Source organism: Tympanuchus pallidicinctus, unplaced genomic scaffold (genome assembly GCF_026119805.1).
Source record: "Tympanuchus pallidicinctus isolate F22 unplaced genomic scaffold, pur_lepc_1.0 scaffold22, whole genome shotgun sequence".
Classification (NCBI taxonomy): Eukaryota; Metazoa; Chordata; class Aves; order Galliformes; family Phasianidae; genus Tympanuchus; species Tympanuchus pallidicinctus.
In genome coordinates, this window is record NW_026294739.1 from 15434896 (window position 1) to 15449672 (window position 14777).

General features: G+C 40.4%; 1 protein-coding gene across 11 annotated transcripts; it reads left to right on the top strand.

Annotated features, from left to right (window-relative positions):
- Positions 1-2333: 2333 nt before the first annotated feature.
- HRG (histidine rich glycoprotein) lies at positions 2334-12814 on the top strand. Of its 11 annotated transcripts, none has more exons than XM_052685527.1 (9): positions 2334-2639; positions 5785-5892; positions 6853-6940; positions 7452-7618; positions 9010-9129; positions 10144-10230; positions 10882-11422; positions 11588-11677; positions 11708-12814. In XM_052685527.1, exons 1-9 carry the CDS (start codon positions 2436-2438, stop codon positions 12370-12372), a joined length of 2070 nt encoding a protein of 689 aa, XP_052541487.1. In that variant the 5' UTR covers positions 2334-2435; the 3' UTR covers positions 12373-12814. The 11 variants fall into 11 exon arrangements, with proteins under 11 accessions (XP_052541487.1, XP_052541491.1, XP_052541493.1 ...); XM_052685531.1 differs by having other exon boundaries at positions 11588-11644; positions 11843-12814; XM_052685533.1 differs by having other exon boundaries at positions 11588-11644; positions 11900-12814.
- The last annotated feature ends 1963 nt before the right edge of the window (positions 12815-14777 follow it).

Below are 14777 nucleotides of genomic sequence, written 5' to 3' on the forward strand. Positions count from 1 at the left end.
CTTGTCTTTTGAGTTCTCTGTTTCACAAAAACACAAGAGAAATGTAAGTGGGTACTTCGGCTCTTAATTCTTAAATTCTTCCCATCAGAACAAGGAAGAAAGGTAACTGCAGAGAGCAAAAGCCCTCAGAGGGCTGAGACAGCCTTGGCTGTGGCTGCTGTGCAGTGCTGTGTGGCACTCTCACCCCAAACTCATCGAGGTGAAAGGGGTGCAGCCTCAGCTGTGCTGCTGCTGAGCTGGCCCTGAGCCCTGGCAGCCAAACTGCTGGGAGAGGGATGCTCTCAGGGCCCTTACTAAGCCATGCTCTGTGTCATGGTGCATAAATGGAGAAGAGGATGTCAACGCTGTTTAGCATTAAAAGCTAGTGGGTTTTCTTATTACTTTATGGGTCAACCTTACATAATTAACCTAAATAATATGACACCTATACGAATGTTATTTAATATTATATTACACTGTGCTTATATAGTATAACCTTGTATAATTAAACCAACTTGTCATTTCTCTCAAAAATTGAGGACAAAACTCTATAGTGGGAACAGAACCTTACTTTTACTTCTGTGGTTAATTTTGCAGGAACTGTACATTTTATACTCTTTATTCACAGTGTTTCTGTTTCACCCATAAAAAATGCATAAGCCTCTGTCAAGAAAATGATCAGTGTCACCACGAACAGCAGAGAACAAAAAGAAAAATAACGAACAAACAATCTGCAAACAATGGATGACTAAGGGAATTATGTTATACATTACCTAATTTGATGCCTTTCTTCAGTACGACTGCCCATTTGAAAAATTAAACAGTGCTGTAAGTAATGAATGGGACTGGGATATGAAATGCAGCGTTGATGAGAATATTATTTCTAACTGGGGAGAAGTGTTTCAGATGCCTTTGATTATTTACACAGCATTTATTTTACCTTTTTTTTTTTTCCAGAAGAAATTTGGAATTGTTATAATGAAACACCATAAAAAACTTAAACAAAAGAAATGTGAGACTGCATCACCAGAGTGTTTCTTCCAGCCCAGTATTCATGTCTCACTGTGGCAAAACAACTGTGGTTAGGAGAAGCATGTGGGCCTGCTTCCTTTTTGCAATCCATCCCTTGTGCTCTTCTAGTGTCCAGGATTATTGTACTGGGGATATTAAAGAGTGTGACTCTGCTCAGTCCTAGCATCCACTTTAAGACCTGTTGTCCGCACACTTTTTAAACCATTTCTGACTGTATCTCACTGATACTGTTCACCTCCACATCTCTCTGTGGCAACATGTACACTACTTTACAAACAGGTATAATACTTTTTTCCATTTTAAATCAATTCAGACTAGGGCCAAGTGTTCCTCACTCTCACACTGAAATGGACACAATGGGTTCATATGCCACTGCTTTGGCTCTGGGCATTTTTAAATGTGATTTCTCAGATGAGAAAGCTAAAAGTTGGGTTTTTATTCAATAAAGATTAGTTTAATGAGGGTTAAGAGTGATTACCCATAATATTTCTTAATGCTTCTCTCAAAAATTAATACAATAAAAACCTCAAAGTCAAACATGCAAACATTGGCAGCTGTGAAAGCTATGAACATTAGTATGCACTGCATTATTTTAATAAACACTAAAATACTATCAGGGCTGTTTTTTTTTTAAAGTCTTTTGAAACTACTGCAGACAAAGAGCACACAATTACCCAGACTGAGAGCACGAAGGTAGGTTTATGTCCTTCCATGCCACGACTTGATTACGCTGGTATTAAGCCAATCAATCCTATTCTGTGTGCCATTCTGAAAACAGGTGAAGCTGATAGAAGTCTGCTCTGAATTCTCCCATCTGCAAGAGTGGCAGGTACTTGCACAGAAGCCATGGACCACCAGCTTGCAAGGGAACCATGAGCTACATCTCTTCTCCTGATCTGAGTGACATTCTTGCTCACTGGTGCTCTCATCATTAAGGAGCTGTAATCACACAGACGAAGCCATAATACAACCACAAAGGTTCCTTATGTTTTCATTTCAACAATTTTTATTGCAAACAGGAAACCAAGATTGCATAGATTGCATAATACCTGCAAACAAACTCACACTTCTTAATGCCAGGCTCACCAGCATAGTGTAGGAGGCTAAATATTTTTCATAGTAAAACACTATTGCACAATGCCTGCTTAAAGAACCACAAACACAGCCCCTTTGATGGTGGTCCAAAGACTATTTAAGGGCTCATTTTCTTCAAAATCTGTTCAAATCACAGTGTAATCATTTACTTCCAGTTTGCAAACATTAATCCAGGGCCAAGGTAATGGTCCTGTGACACAACACCTAAATTTATATAAAACCGTGACTTTTTAGCATTCATTTAAAGCTTCTGTGGGCCGCTTTGATTCAAAAGCAGAATACTGGCTTTCTCAGAGCATGAGCAGAAGTGACTTAACACCACAAACAAAATGCTGCGTGTAACTTCAGCTCTTTTTCTAGCACTTCTGCATTGTTGCAATGCCCAAACCAAAACCAGCCAGGTCGCTGCACCTACGGACTGTGAGGCCATTGAGACAGACGCAGGAATGGCGCTGGATCTGGTGAACAGACATCGCCAGGACGGCTACGTGTTCGGCCTGTTCCGAGTTGCTGATGCACACAGACTGCACACGGTAAGTGTTGATTTAAAAGCTGATCTATACAAGACCATGACGATAAAATAATGAGCCAGTTCATTGAAAGCCGCTGATGATTGTTTTTAACAGAGCAATGCTGATAAGATTTAATGAATCAGATCTGATTTACATCATCACAGCATTCACTTGTGCATGATTGACTGTATGTTCCAGGGATGCTGAATGCCTTCTATTTTCTTGGCCGACTGGATGGTAGCATGAGAGATGCTCTGAATAGCTTTGTGAAGTACTAGAAATTAATCTGCCTGGGCTGTTGTCAGGTCTCAAATAACATTCATAATTTATACTCAGAGGGTTTCTTTAATATGCTAAAGTCTAGCATTAATTAGATCAAGGTATAGTTCAAAATAGGTATTTCATTATTATCTTAATCACAAATCTCTGTGTAACTGGAGAGAAAGAGGAAAGGTTGAGGAAGCTAGAGATGAAAATACCAGCCTGCAAAAAAGGGAAAGGGCTCGACGTTGAGCTGTTTCATAGGTACATAGGAGGACCATTTCCCATTTCATAGGTTTCTCCATATTTCTCTCTCTTTTTCCTAGAGACTATATTCACGAGCCTTTCTCAATGAATGCCTTCCTAGAGGCCAAAGCAAATTAACAGCTGTAGCCAACAGAATACAAAATTCATTTACTTTAACTTCTAGATGACAGAGACCAAGGACACTCAGTATTACCTATGAACTTGGCTACCTTTCAGCTGCTCGCTTAGTAAATGAAAATCTGCACATGTGCATTGCTTAGGAGATGTATTACGCATCTCAGTATTGCAACTGAAAAAAAAGCAAACTGTTTTTTGATGGATGCTTAAAACTGCCCCTTCCTTAAGACAAGAAAAAACTCAAAAAGAAACCCAAAGTCCAGATTACTACAGATCTCCAGGTAGGCTTCCAGAATATCAAGAGAACATCTTGTTTTTCAAATAAAAGGATGCAGGGAATGATATTATTGGATTTTGATGTAACAGCCAAGTGATTGAAAAGCTCATCTAGGAAGCAAGCAGTCTTCAGCATAGAGACTTAAGCCCTCAAGTCTCCTGCCCTTGAAGAATGTTCCTGCTTTGCTTTGTAAATTTTAATAAATTCATCATTAATAAATTGCTGTAAATAAATTTTGCTGTCTTTGCACTTCACAGCATCAACAGCCATGCAGAGTCTATAAGAACTGATCTAACCTACTGCTAAAACATTAATCCCACGAGGGTTCTGTGCCTTCTTAGAACAAAAGCTAGTGGGAGTGGTTTCTGCCATGCTGAGCAAAACATAATGGTGGCAACCCTGACAAGGCAACACTGAAAAACTAACAAAAAACCGGAATGTTATTCTGTGGATAATCTATTTTTCCATGCAATAGTGTGCATCAAAACTATGACATCAATCCCCTGAAGAAACTTAACCTGACAAATTCTTAGCAGTTGTATCTCTGCTAAGTTTACATGGGAGTTGCAGTGGCATGAGATACTTCATGTACCTCACCATAACAGTTCTGGGCTTGTACAGAGCTGCTGAACAGAGCAATTTCCTTCCACGTGTTAGGATGCAGACACCTAATTAAACCCAAACTCTGCTTTAGGATTTATAGAATCTAAATGCATCCTACTGAAGAAAATAAATATTTGCCAGGGATAAATTGCCTTCTTTAGCATTTCACAAGTGTTGATGACACAGTAAATGCATTGAATCGCTTCACTCCTAGTGAATAGTACGTTTTACAAAAGACCATCTTACCATCCCATTCAGTGCAATTCCATGAACACAAATGAGAGAAAAATAGTCTTTGTCACTGTATTTGTTCCCTTCTCTGTCTGCATTTTACTAATATGACGACTAGCAGCTTGAATTTATAAAAAAAATTATAAAGTACAATAAAAATGCTAACTATCTCCAAGCGGAGAATAATCGTGTGCATAATGGGCAGAATGGGTGCCAGGATGGCTATATTCTTTTCCTGATTCTGACACAGAATAATGCATGTCTTTGTCCAGATCACCTAGCCTGTTGTTTTAAAAGAGTGACAATGCTGAGCCACAGACACTGCAAAACTAGTGTGCAACACCACACTGGGGGCATCACTAATAAAACATTACAGCAGACTGTGGTAATTCTTTCCTGAGGTCTTGCCTGTTTGGAAACGCTCTGACAAAGGAATCTGAATGGATGAAGTTTCCTAAAACCTGAAGACGCATTCAATCACAGCAAAGGGCTTTGCATCAATTAATCCAAATGATAAAACGAGATGTTTTCATTCCTAATGTCCATACAGGGGTTGCACGGAGTTTAAGTAATGCATTCCAACTGTGAATTGAGATTCATTACCCTACAGAAAAATAAAATACTGTTTCTGTGAGCATAATAATTCTTAACACCACTTTCCATTACAATGGCAGTCATATTCAAATTGTAATTCCTCATCCCATTTGCTCTGGAAACAGAACATACTAGAAGAATTTCAGAGTTAAGGCTTCTAAATTTATTGGGATTACAGTTTTATTGCATCACCCCCCAAATAAACAGGGTAGGAAGCAAAGTTCTGAAACAGCATCTGGTCACTAAGGTTATTTGAAATGGATGAATTTGGAAAAGCTGTCAGCAGGTTTGCTAATAGACCAGGGTGTTTAATGTGAAAATCAGGAGGGAATGACAACTTTTCAACATTACCATTTTCTTTATGGGACAGATGCTGGGTTAACAACAGACTCTTCTCACAGGCTCTCAACAGAAGTTGAGAGGCAACAGCCATATGCTGCAGGAAAGGAAATTCTGTCTAGGTGTAAGGCCACAAATGTTACAGTGAGTGACTAAGTGCTAGAGCTGCTCAAAGAAGTTGCAGAGTATCTGTCTTGGTTGTGTATACAACTCAGCTGGACAAGGCTGATCTAATTTTCATCTAACTTAAAACTTAGCTTTGCCTTGACCAACCGACTGCACAAGATGACGTTGAAAGCTCCCTTCCAGCCTAAACCCTTCCATGATGCTATGCTTGTCAGCCCAGAAGAGCCTTGCTAGGGAACTGGTGAAGCTACAAGAACGATTAAACGTATCTACTTCTAAAAAAAAATTCTTTCAGACCAAGTTTCTCAAAAACAACCTTTTTTTTTTTTTTAACCCATACTTCTCTTCCAGGAAAATTCATCAGTCCTTTACTTAACTTTGGATGTGCTGGAAACTGAATGCTCCGTGTTATCTGGAAGACCCTGGGAGACTTGTGAATATGGTGATCTCTATTCCATGGTAAGTGATAGCATCCAGGCAGAATCATATGTCAATAAACACATAATTTGATTGCCTAGGAATTCCTGTGCACTCTAAGCAAAGGCTAGGTTTTAATATGGCTTGCTATAAAAATTGATTGGTTTCTAGAGTTGCTAAGCATCAGCTAACGGTTTAGGAAAGGGTTATCAAATAAGCACAGCTTCATTAAGCTAGTTGTCTCAAAAGACATTTTCCACTTTTCCACTGCTTTTAACAGAACTGATGTTTTGTGAATAAATTGCTACCAACTAAAGGGCACTAGAAATGATTTCTTTTAACTCACGCTCCTAGTATATCAGCCAGAAAGGCCAGTGTTATATTCTGTCAGTTTTAGAGCATGGCTGAGTTTGTGGTATGACAGTGTAAAACACTGTTAGCGTCAGTACACATACGATACGTTGCAGTATTTGTCCTTATTTGTTGCAGTACAATGATGCAGTGTGGAATGAGAATACCTGTGCAAGACTTTATTTAAATAGGAGAGCAGTGATTCTCTGCCACACAGGACAAAGCAGGGAGGCCATGGGCAGAGAGAAGGAAAAGGTTAAGATGGATAAAATGAATGTGAGAAAAGGTCCATCCACACTTTGATAAAGACTGATACAACCTTTGAGTAACTCTTGCATCCTAGCCTCCCCTGCTAGTTAGCAGTACCTCACAGTAAATAAGCACTACAATGACTGAGAACACTGTGTTAATTTTCCATTGCCTCCTCAGTCTACAAACTGAAAATTAAACAAAGGCTTTTGTAGAAGGAGATCCCATCTTATCTGAACACAGATTTTGAGTGGTACTAGAACAAACATTCTGTTAATACCACATCTGTTATCCTTCTAAATACTGAACATTAAAAGGAGGCACAATGTCTAGGCTCAACTACATCTCATTAAATCCAGTGAAAATAACCTGATAGTCATATATTCTCTTTTTTTCCTCCAGGACTTTGGGCAATGTAAGATTATCACATATACGAGCTCGATGCTGAAGAAACCTAAATTATATGGATATAATTGTACATTAAGTCCAGGTAAAACAGCCACTCTTGTAAGCTAACACATACCTCAAACCTCAAACCAATCCTAGTATGAAGTACAAGTCTGTGCACTGCTATTGGATGGTAACCATGACAGGTTGACTCATCTGCTTACCATTCCTACTTTTGATAATTCAAATGGTACGTTAAGAATGACTAATAAAATTAAGAGTGCCCTACTCCTCTAAGATAGGCTTTATTGATATCAAATATCACTTCTCCAGTCCACCAAAGCAAGATAATGAGTATCAGAAAAAAAACCCCAAATTCTGAAAGAATGCCCATTGGAGTCGGTTAGATTCCAAAGTTAAGCTAGAAGTTTTTTAAGAATATTCATTTTCACATGACAGTACAGACCTGTATTTGCAGAGAGACATTTCACTTCAAGGAAGCATTTGGTATTTCAGATTCTTCATATGAGTTCACATTAAAGTTGCATACACAGATATTACTCTGAAGAGCATTAATATCCATTGCAATATTAGTAACCGCTCTGTTTTCACAGTTCCTCCCGATTTAATAGAGTGCAAAGATTGTCCTGTAAAAGTTGAAGTCTTAGAAGTCACTGAGGAACATAAAGATCTTGCTGCAAAGCTCCTGGAAAAATTCAACCGTGAGGGTAACCACACAAACTACTTCAAAGTCAACAAAGTTGAGAAGATTCTAAAGGCGGTAAGTGGCATTTGGTCCTAGAACTACCAACAAGAAATGACAGCATTCTGGGAGCAGATCCAAAACCACGGGCCCTGAAATCAAATCCTTCTAGGATCAGAAATACTATGTGTAACCTCTCAATATAAATCACCTGCTTAAAATTGAAGGTTCTACTTCTGCAAAGCCTTATCAATTCTAGGCACAGGAAAGCAAAACGATTTCTTATCTGCTTAACGCTATGGCATTCAGAATGTCAGCCTTCCTTGTGTGGATATTTTTATTTTGTATGCCTATTTTCCTACCATATTATACTATACAAGAGTTTATTTCCTACCAGCCATAGTTTGTCGAGATGTACAGCTGTGCCTTATCACAGTCATACATCCTGTCAAGTTAAGCCAGATAACTTTTTACTCTTAGAATATGTAACACGTGAGTCTGTGAGCAGACCCAGCATCATTTTGGCTGCTGTAGAACAAAGCAGCACTCTGAGAGCTCTGAAGAGCAGGAGGTGGTAAATTTGTATTCTAAATTCATTGTACCTCTTGAGGAGCTACTGTCTTTGCTAAATAATTTCTCTAAGTGATGTCAACATGAAGACTTATCCTTTAGGTGACTAGAAGTATAATTCTCGCATCACCACAATTTCTTGTTGTTAGATCTGGAGATTTTTACTTAAAAAGCACAGGATCATTCTGCCAATACATGTTCCAGTTCAGGACACCTTTGCGAAGACCTCTTCCACAACACATTTTGCTTCTGAAATCCATCTAAATTACAGCATGCTAACCCCACCTCTCTGTAGCTTGCAATACTGCTCAGAAAATTAGCATGCTTTATATTGTAGTTCCATGTAAGACTTCTGCCCATTCAGCCCCCAGCTGATTTCAAATTACCTGGATTCAAGGATTTCTCCCTAAAACTTTTTTTTTTCTTTGTCTTCACACTTCTCCACGTTCAGCTACAGTGAGAATTCAGAATTCATCACTGGATTTCAACAGACTGCATAAAACTTAGAAACTATCAAGTTTCGTTAGAACACATCCCGCAAAGTGTGTGCAACTGCTTCAAAAAGCTCAGTTAAACCAGTGAAACTTACGGGCACATGTGCTACAGACACCTTCAGCAGACCTGAAATAAACTATTACAGTCAAAAATTAAAGCAACTATTTATGAAACTCATAAAGGAGAGAGGAACAAAGGCAGAAATTATCTAATCCACTTTTCCTGCTGAATACAGAGCCATGCGCAAACTTCTGAAGAGCACAGATAATGTATGAATGATATGAGATGTTAATAACAGCATGAAGCATGGCTGCTTTTAAAATTACAGCTTTTTTGTTGTTGTTTCCTTTTTGTTTATTTAAATACACCCCGTCGGCACCTCTCAGTTGACCTGTCTTTTCCAGACTGCCTCCCGTGAAGCTCACATTTTAGGATTCTCTATAAAAGAGACCAAATGTTCCAGAGGAGAACAGCAACAAGCAGATGAGCCACTGGAATGTGAATTTCTGGATGACTGGCATGCTGTAAGTAGAGCCTAGGAATAAGAAGTGATGGCACCAGGATGATCTTTCCACAGTGATTCCAAGTGTTTCTTAGGAGCATGCACCCAAACCCAAAATGCAGAACCCAGCATGTCAAAGTTCAGATCCTACTATGCTTCCTTGCAAGGAGCCAGTCTAAACTATCAAACGTATATATAACAGAAGTCTGGCATACTTCAGACCTAGAGCTCAATTCTTCTGTTTGGATCTGGCTTTCTCATTCAAATTGTGGCCATTCCCTAGTAAATTTTCCATGCTATTTTCATAAAAACAATTGCAATAACATGAATCATGGATTTTGAGTGAAATACATATCCTGTGTCATATCAGTGAGTCAGGGGTTATTTTTTGCTCTCTGCTACAGGGGAAAAGAGGGTTGAATAATTCAGGTTTATCTACAGAGAGCTATCACAGTACTAGACAGCAGACAAAAGTCCCTGCAAACAGGACACTGCAAACAGACATCACCATCCACCTCCTGTACACCAAGGGAAGTAATGTTAAAGATTACTACAAATTACTTCTCAAAAATATAAATGGAAAAAATCTCTGATTTGAGATTCATCTCAAAAGCAGTCTCACAACAGGTTCAGAGGACTTCAAGCAAAATTTCAGAGTAGCCTAAACTGAACAGACATTTGGCAAGCAAAGACAGAAAAATACGTGTAAAAATCAGTCAATACAGGCATTGGTAGATTACCAACTTTTACAGACACCAAAAGTGAAGTAAGATGGAGAGCAATAGCTCTCTAGATGTGTATGAAGAAATGGTTTTCATAGTCCAGAATACTCAAAAATGAAATATATTTTATTCATTATTTAGAGGGCAAGAATGATTGGCCAGAAAGCTCAGGTCCTAATTATATAAACGCAGTTAGGTATCCAAAGAGATGGCCTAACTTTTAAATGCTGACTTTTCAGTGGCTTCTATTATCTCCATCACAAGAACCCAGATGTGCATTGTTGAGTTTTTGGGTTTTGTTTTGTTTTGTTTAGCACACAGGATTCTGCAAGGCAAGAACTGTTAGTGATCCAGAGGAACCCAATGGAATAGAAATAAACTGTGAACTCTATCGTCCCTGGGTAGGTACTCAATTATTGCAATGTCTCTGGCTATGTCCTAATGCAGGTTACTGCAGTTTCAGTCCACTCTCAGAGAAGAAACACAGAAGAAAGGTCATTTAGTACTCCCTGGCTGTGATCCTGTATGTGAGAACAGACTGGCTTTTGACTACTAAGATAGTCAGAGGATTAATTGGAATTGTGCTATCCCCACTGCCTCCTCCAAAGGTGTCTCCACTCTGCTTAATCACACTGCTTAGTTAAAGTGAGTAGAGATTGGCAAACAAGTTCAAAGATAATTTCAGAAAGCAAGGAGAGGGAAGATGATCTGTATCATATTTGGAATTCCATTTCATATTACAACAATGATTCCAGTGTGGTTTTCATTTCGCTTTGATCCATTACAAATCGTGCTCAGTTGGTTACATCATTTCATTTTATCACAGTGCAGTACTTTCAGATGCTTTTTGGTAATTTGACATTTTATCACCTACTCCTTCCCTTCTATCTTGCAAAGAATAGTTGTTTTTTTTTTTTCCTTTACAAACCACTGGAGCCATAAATGCAAACCCATTAACTCCCACCTTTCTCTGTCACCATTTTCTTCTGTTTGTTCTATTAACATATAACTTAATATGTCTTGCTCTGGTGTTTTGGTTTTTTTATAAACAGCAACGATATTATGGACAAAGATGCAGATCTCCAGCGCCAGGTTGGCCACACAAGCATCCCCATCATCACAGACATCGTCACAGGCATAGAGGTCCACCGACCTTTCAGTTCAAACCTGAAGACTCTGAGCATAACCATGATTTCAACAAAGATCATCAAGGCAACCACAAAGAACCTCCTCCTCCCTGCCATGGTAGACATCACCACCCTCCCCCTCCACACCACGGTCTGGCTCCTTCCCAGGAGGAACCAGAGCACCCCTCTTCCACTCCTCCTCTCTATGACAAACAACACAGTCCTCCTCTTATTCAAGAGAAATCTGATTTTCGCCCTTTTACTCCTCCTCCCTATGATGAGCAAAATAGCCCTCCTCCTCCTCCCCATCATGGGCCACACTGCCCTCCTCCTCATGGACATCACCACTCACGCCGTCCTCCCCATCATGGGCCACACTGCCCTCCTCCTCATGGACATCACCACCCACACCATCCTCCCCATCATGGGCCACGCTGTCCTCCTCCTCACAGACATCACCATCCACCTCCTCCTCCCCAGGAGGAACCAGAAAACCCCTCTTCTGGTCCTCTTATTCAAGAGAAATCTGATTTTCCCCCTTCTACTCCTCCCTATGATGAAGAACATAATCCTCCCCCTCCTCCCCATCATGGACCACACTGCCCTCCTCCTCATGGACATCATCACCCACCTCCTCCTCCCCATCATGGGCCACACTGCCCTCCTCCTCATGGACATCACCACCCACCTCCTCCTCCCCAGGAGGAACCAGAAAACCCCTCTTCCACTCCTCCTCTCTATGGCAAACAACACAGTCCTCCTCTTATTCAAGAGAAATCTGATTTTCGCCCTTTTACTCCTCCTCCCTATGATGAGCAAAATAGCCCTCCTCCTCCTCCCCATCATGGGCCACACTACCCTCCTCCTCATGGACATCATCACCCACACCATCCTCCCCATCATGGGCCACACTGCCCTCCTCCTCATGGACATCATCACCCACACCATCCTCCCCATCATGGGCCACACTGCCCTCCTCCTCATGGACATCATCACCCACACCATCCTCCCCATCATGGGCCACACTGCCCTCCTCCTCCCCCTCCCCCTCCCGGACACCATCCTTACCTCTATCATCACTATCACAAGCATCATTGCAACAAGACACGCACATCTGGAAGCTACTTTCCATTCCAAGTAACTGGATCTGTCTATCGCATTCCAGTTCTAAATATGCAAGATTCTCTCACACCTCCCAGTGCAAAATTTCCTGAGTTATCACTTCTTGGCCCTCAAAGTGCTGGCACTGATGAAGATACTCCCTTCACTGACTCAAGTCTAAGGGAGATGCCAGAAGCTCCACATTTTCCAGATCACCCTTCACAATCAAAGTCATGCCCAGGAAAACCTAAACTTGATCTTCCAAAGATTTTGCCTTTACTTCCACATAAGTCCATGGCAGAAAGTCTTGAATGACCCCTGAGAAAGATATTCCTGACTTGAGGGTTGCAGGGCATATGACCAATGCACAGTGAATGATAAAAGCATATGGTAAAGGGGGAAAAGCACACAATTTCCAGGGAGGAGAAACACCGACATTACTGATTAAGGCGAGTATTCCAGATTGTTTCTTGATCCCAGCTATCTCAGACTCCACTATAACTGAAAGAAAAATTCAAAAGTTTGAGTCTCTCAAATAATGTGACTGGGTAGAAATCTCAATCAGTTCAACTGAAAAGGAAAATTCCCCAACAGTGAAAACTACAAATCTTCATTTTCTCATAGTTCTTAACTGTAATGCACTTCTCTGAGCAACTATAATCATCTTCCATAAAAAAAAAAAAAAAGATCCATGGCACTACATTGCACTTCATAAAAATCCAAAGAAAATAAAATCATGTAATCATTTCTTTCTTGACACAGTTGCTGAAGTTTTGTCTTTTCTTACTACAGATGTTTAGCAGCACATTCAATACCCATGAGGCATACTCTAACATAAACTGATTTATAGTGGCTGGGTTACCAGGTTATCTAGAAAAGGGCTGAGTATAGTTAATGAGCTGTGGTGTAACACAACAGGGTGGCCTGTACAGGTGCTTCCATTGCTACAGATGCTGGTGGAGATACATAAAAAATACTGCATTCAAGTACAGTCCTTTTCTAGTAGTTCATAACTGCTCCCAGGGGAGGGAAAAGCAAAAACAAGTAATCACTCTTTCAGATAAATGGTTCATTGATTTAAAAAACAAAACAAAACAAAACAAAACAAAACAAAACACAAAAACCAAAGCATTTGCCAGCTGTATTGTGGATTGCATCAAAAGGAGGGTGATCAATAGGGCAAGGAAGATAACTGTTCCCCTCTACTCTGCCCTCATGAGGCCTCATCTGGAGTACTGTGTCCAAGCCTAGGGATCCCCCAGAACAAGAAGGATGTGGAGCTGTTGGAGGGAGTCTAGAAGAAAGTCACGAGGATGATCGAAGGGCTGGAGCACCTCTACTATGAAGAGAGGTTGAGGGAGTTGAGGTTGTTTTGTGTAGAAGAGAAGGCTCCAGGGAGAGCTCATTGTGGCCTTCCAGTACTTGAAGGGAGCTTACATGCTCTGACAGTGATAGGACAAGGCAGAATGGCTTTCAACTAAAAGATGGGAGATTTAGGAGAGATGTTAAGAAAAAATATTACTCAGAGGGTGGTGAGGCACAGGTGCCCAGAGAAGTCATGGATGCCCCATGCCTGGAGGTGTCCAAGTCCAGATTGGATGGAGCCCTAGACAGCCTGATCCGGTGGGCTCGACTCTGCCCACAGCAGGAGGTTGGAATTTGATGATTATTAAGGCCTCTTTCAACCAAAGTCATTCTGTGATACTGTGACTCTAAGAATCTTTCTGCTGGCAACTTAGCTGGGAGGAGCAGGAAGAAAGGGCTCTGAAGTCTCTTTATACTGGAGCCCCCATCAAGATAAGTCCACTCAGACAGTCTTAGTTAGTTCAGGTCAGTTATCCCATAAGCAAGAACGTGGGGTTAACATAAAAAAAAAATTAGCTACTTGATCTTCAAAGTAGCTTTTAAAGAGCACAAAGTAAAACAAAGCATGAGGGATACAATGAAGAAAAAGAAACAAAATGAGGGTGGCATTTCACATGCCCAAGTAAAGGTTGGCTACTTTTTTTTTTTTTTTAATGTATCATAATGTTCAAGCAACCTTGTCTATGGCTTAGCTTATCCACAAAGACTTTGAAGTACAATTTCTTTAACCACAACGAGCAAGATGGAGGTAGAATTCTGGATCTGAGTAAATCCCACCATGTTCACAGATTCAAAGCAAATCTGTTTGGTGCTCATCGCTGTCAACAGTCCCAGATGTTCCTTGCCAGCCCTAGTACAGCCTCTGCTAGACAAAGGCAACATTGATCTCTACTTAGGTGTCATTTTCCCTATCAGTAATGATAAGAATACATCATGAAGACCAACTAAACCATGGTCCACAGGTAGTCTTCACACAGCATCAAAGATAGTCACCTCCAATTGCAGAATGAAGGACAAGGGTTATCAACTGCTGTTGAAGAGTTTTGTGGCATTCAATGACATGAAGCTGACCAAAGACTTTTCTTTCAAATATTTTCTGACTTCTCAGAACTATTGTGTCTAAACAGATGTATAAAATGTACAGTGCCTCTGTCCAGAACTAGAACTTCATTACTACTGTGACCTTCTTATTTAATTCTTTCTGAGTAACAGTCTTGATGTTAAAAAGCCAGAGATCTGCAAACGTTTTGCTTGCTGCTTTGCTCAGGAGCCATCCTGTCCAGTGTAAGCTCATCTCCAGCTCCAGCCAGTTAGCCTGTTATCTTGATAACAGGTGAATAACCTTAGTGTCATTC

What these genes read in the sequence shown, in the direction of transcription:
- HRG (XM_052685525.1), top strand. Translation starts at nt 2,436, where the DNA reads ATGCTGCGTGTAACTTCAGCTCTTTTTCTAGCACTTCTGCATTGTTGC. An exon ending in ATGCACACAGACTGCACACG is followed by an intron (nt 2,640 to 5,784) that starts GTAAGTGTTGAT and finishes CTTCTCTTCCAG; the next exon opens with GAAAATTCATCAGTCCTTTA. An exon ending in TTCTGGATGACTGGCATGCT is followed by an intron (nt 9,130 to 10,143) that starts GTAAGTAGAGCC and finishes TGTTTTGTTTAG; the next exon opens with CACACAGGATTCTGCAAGGC.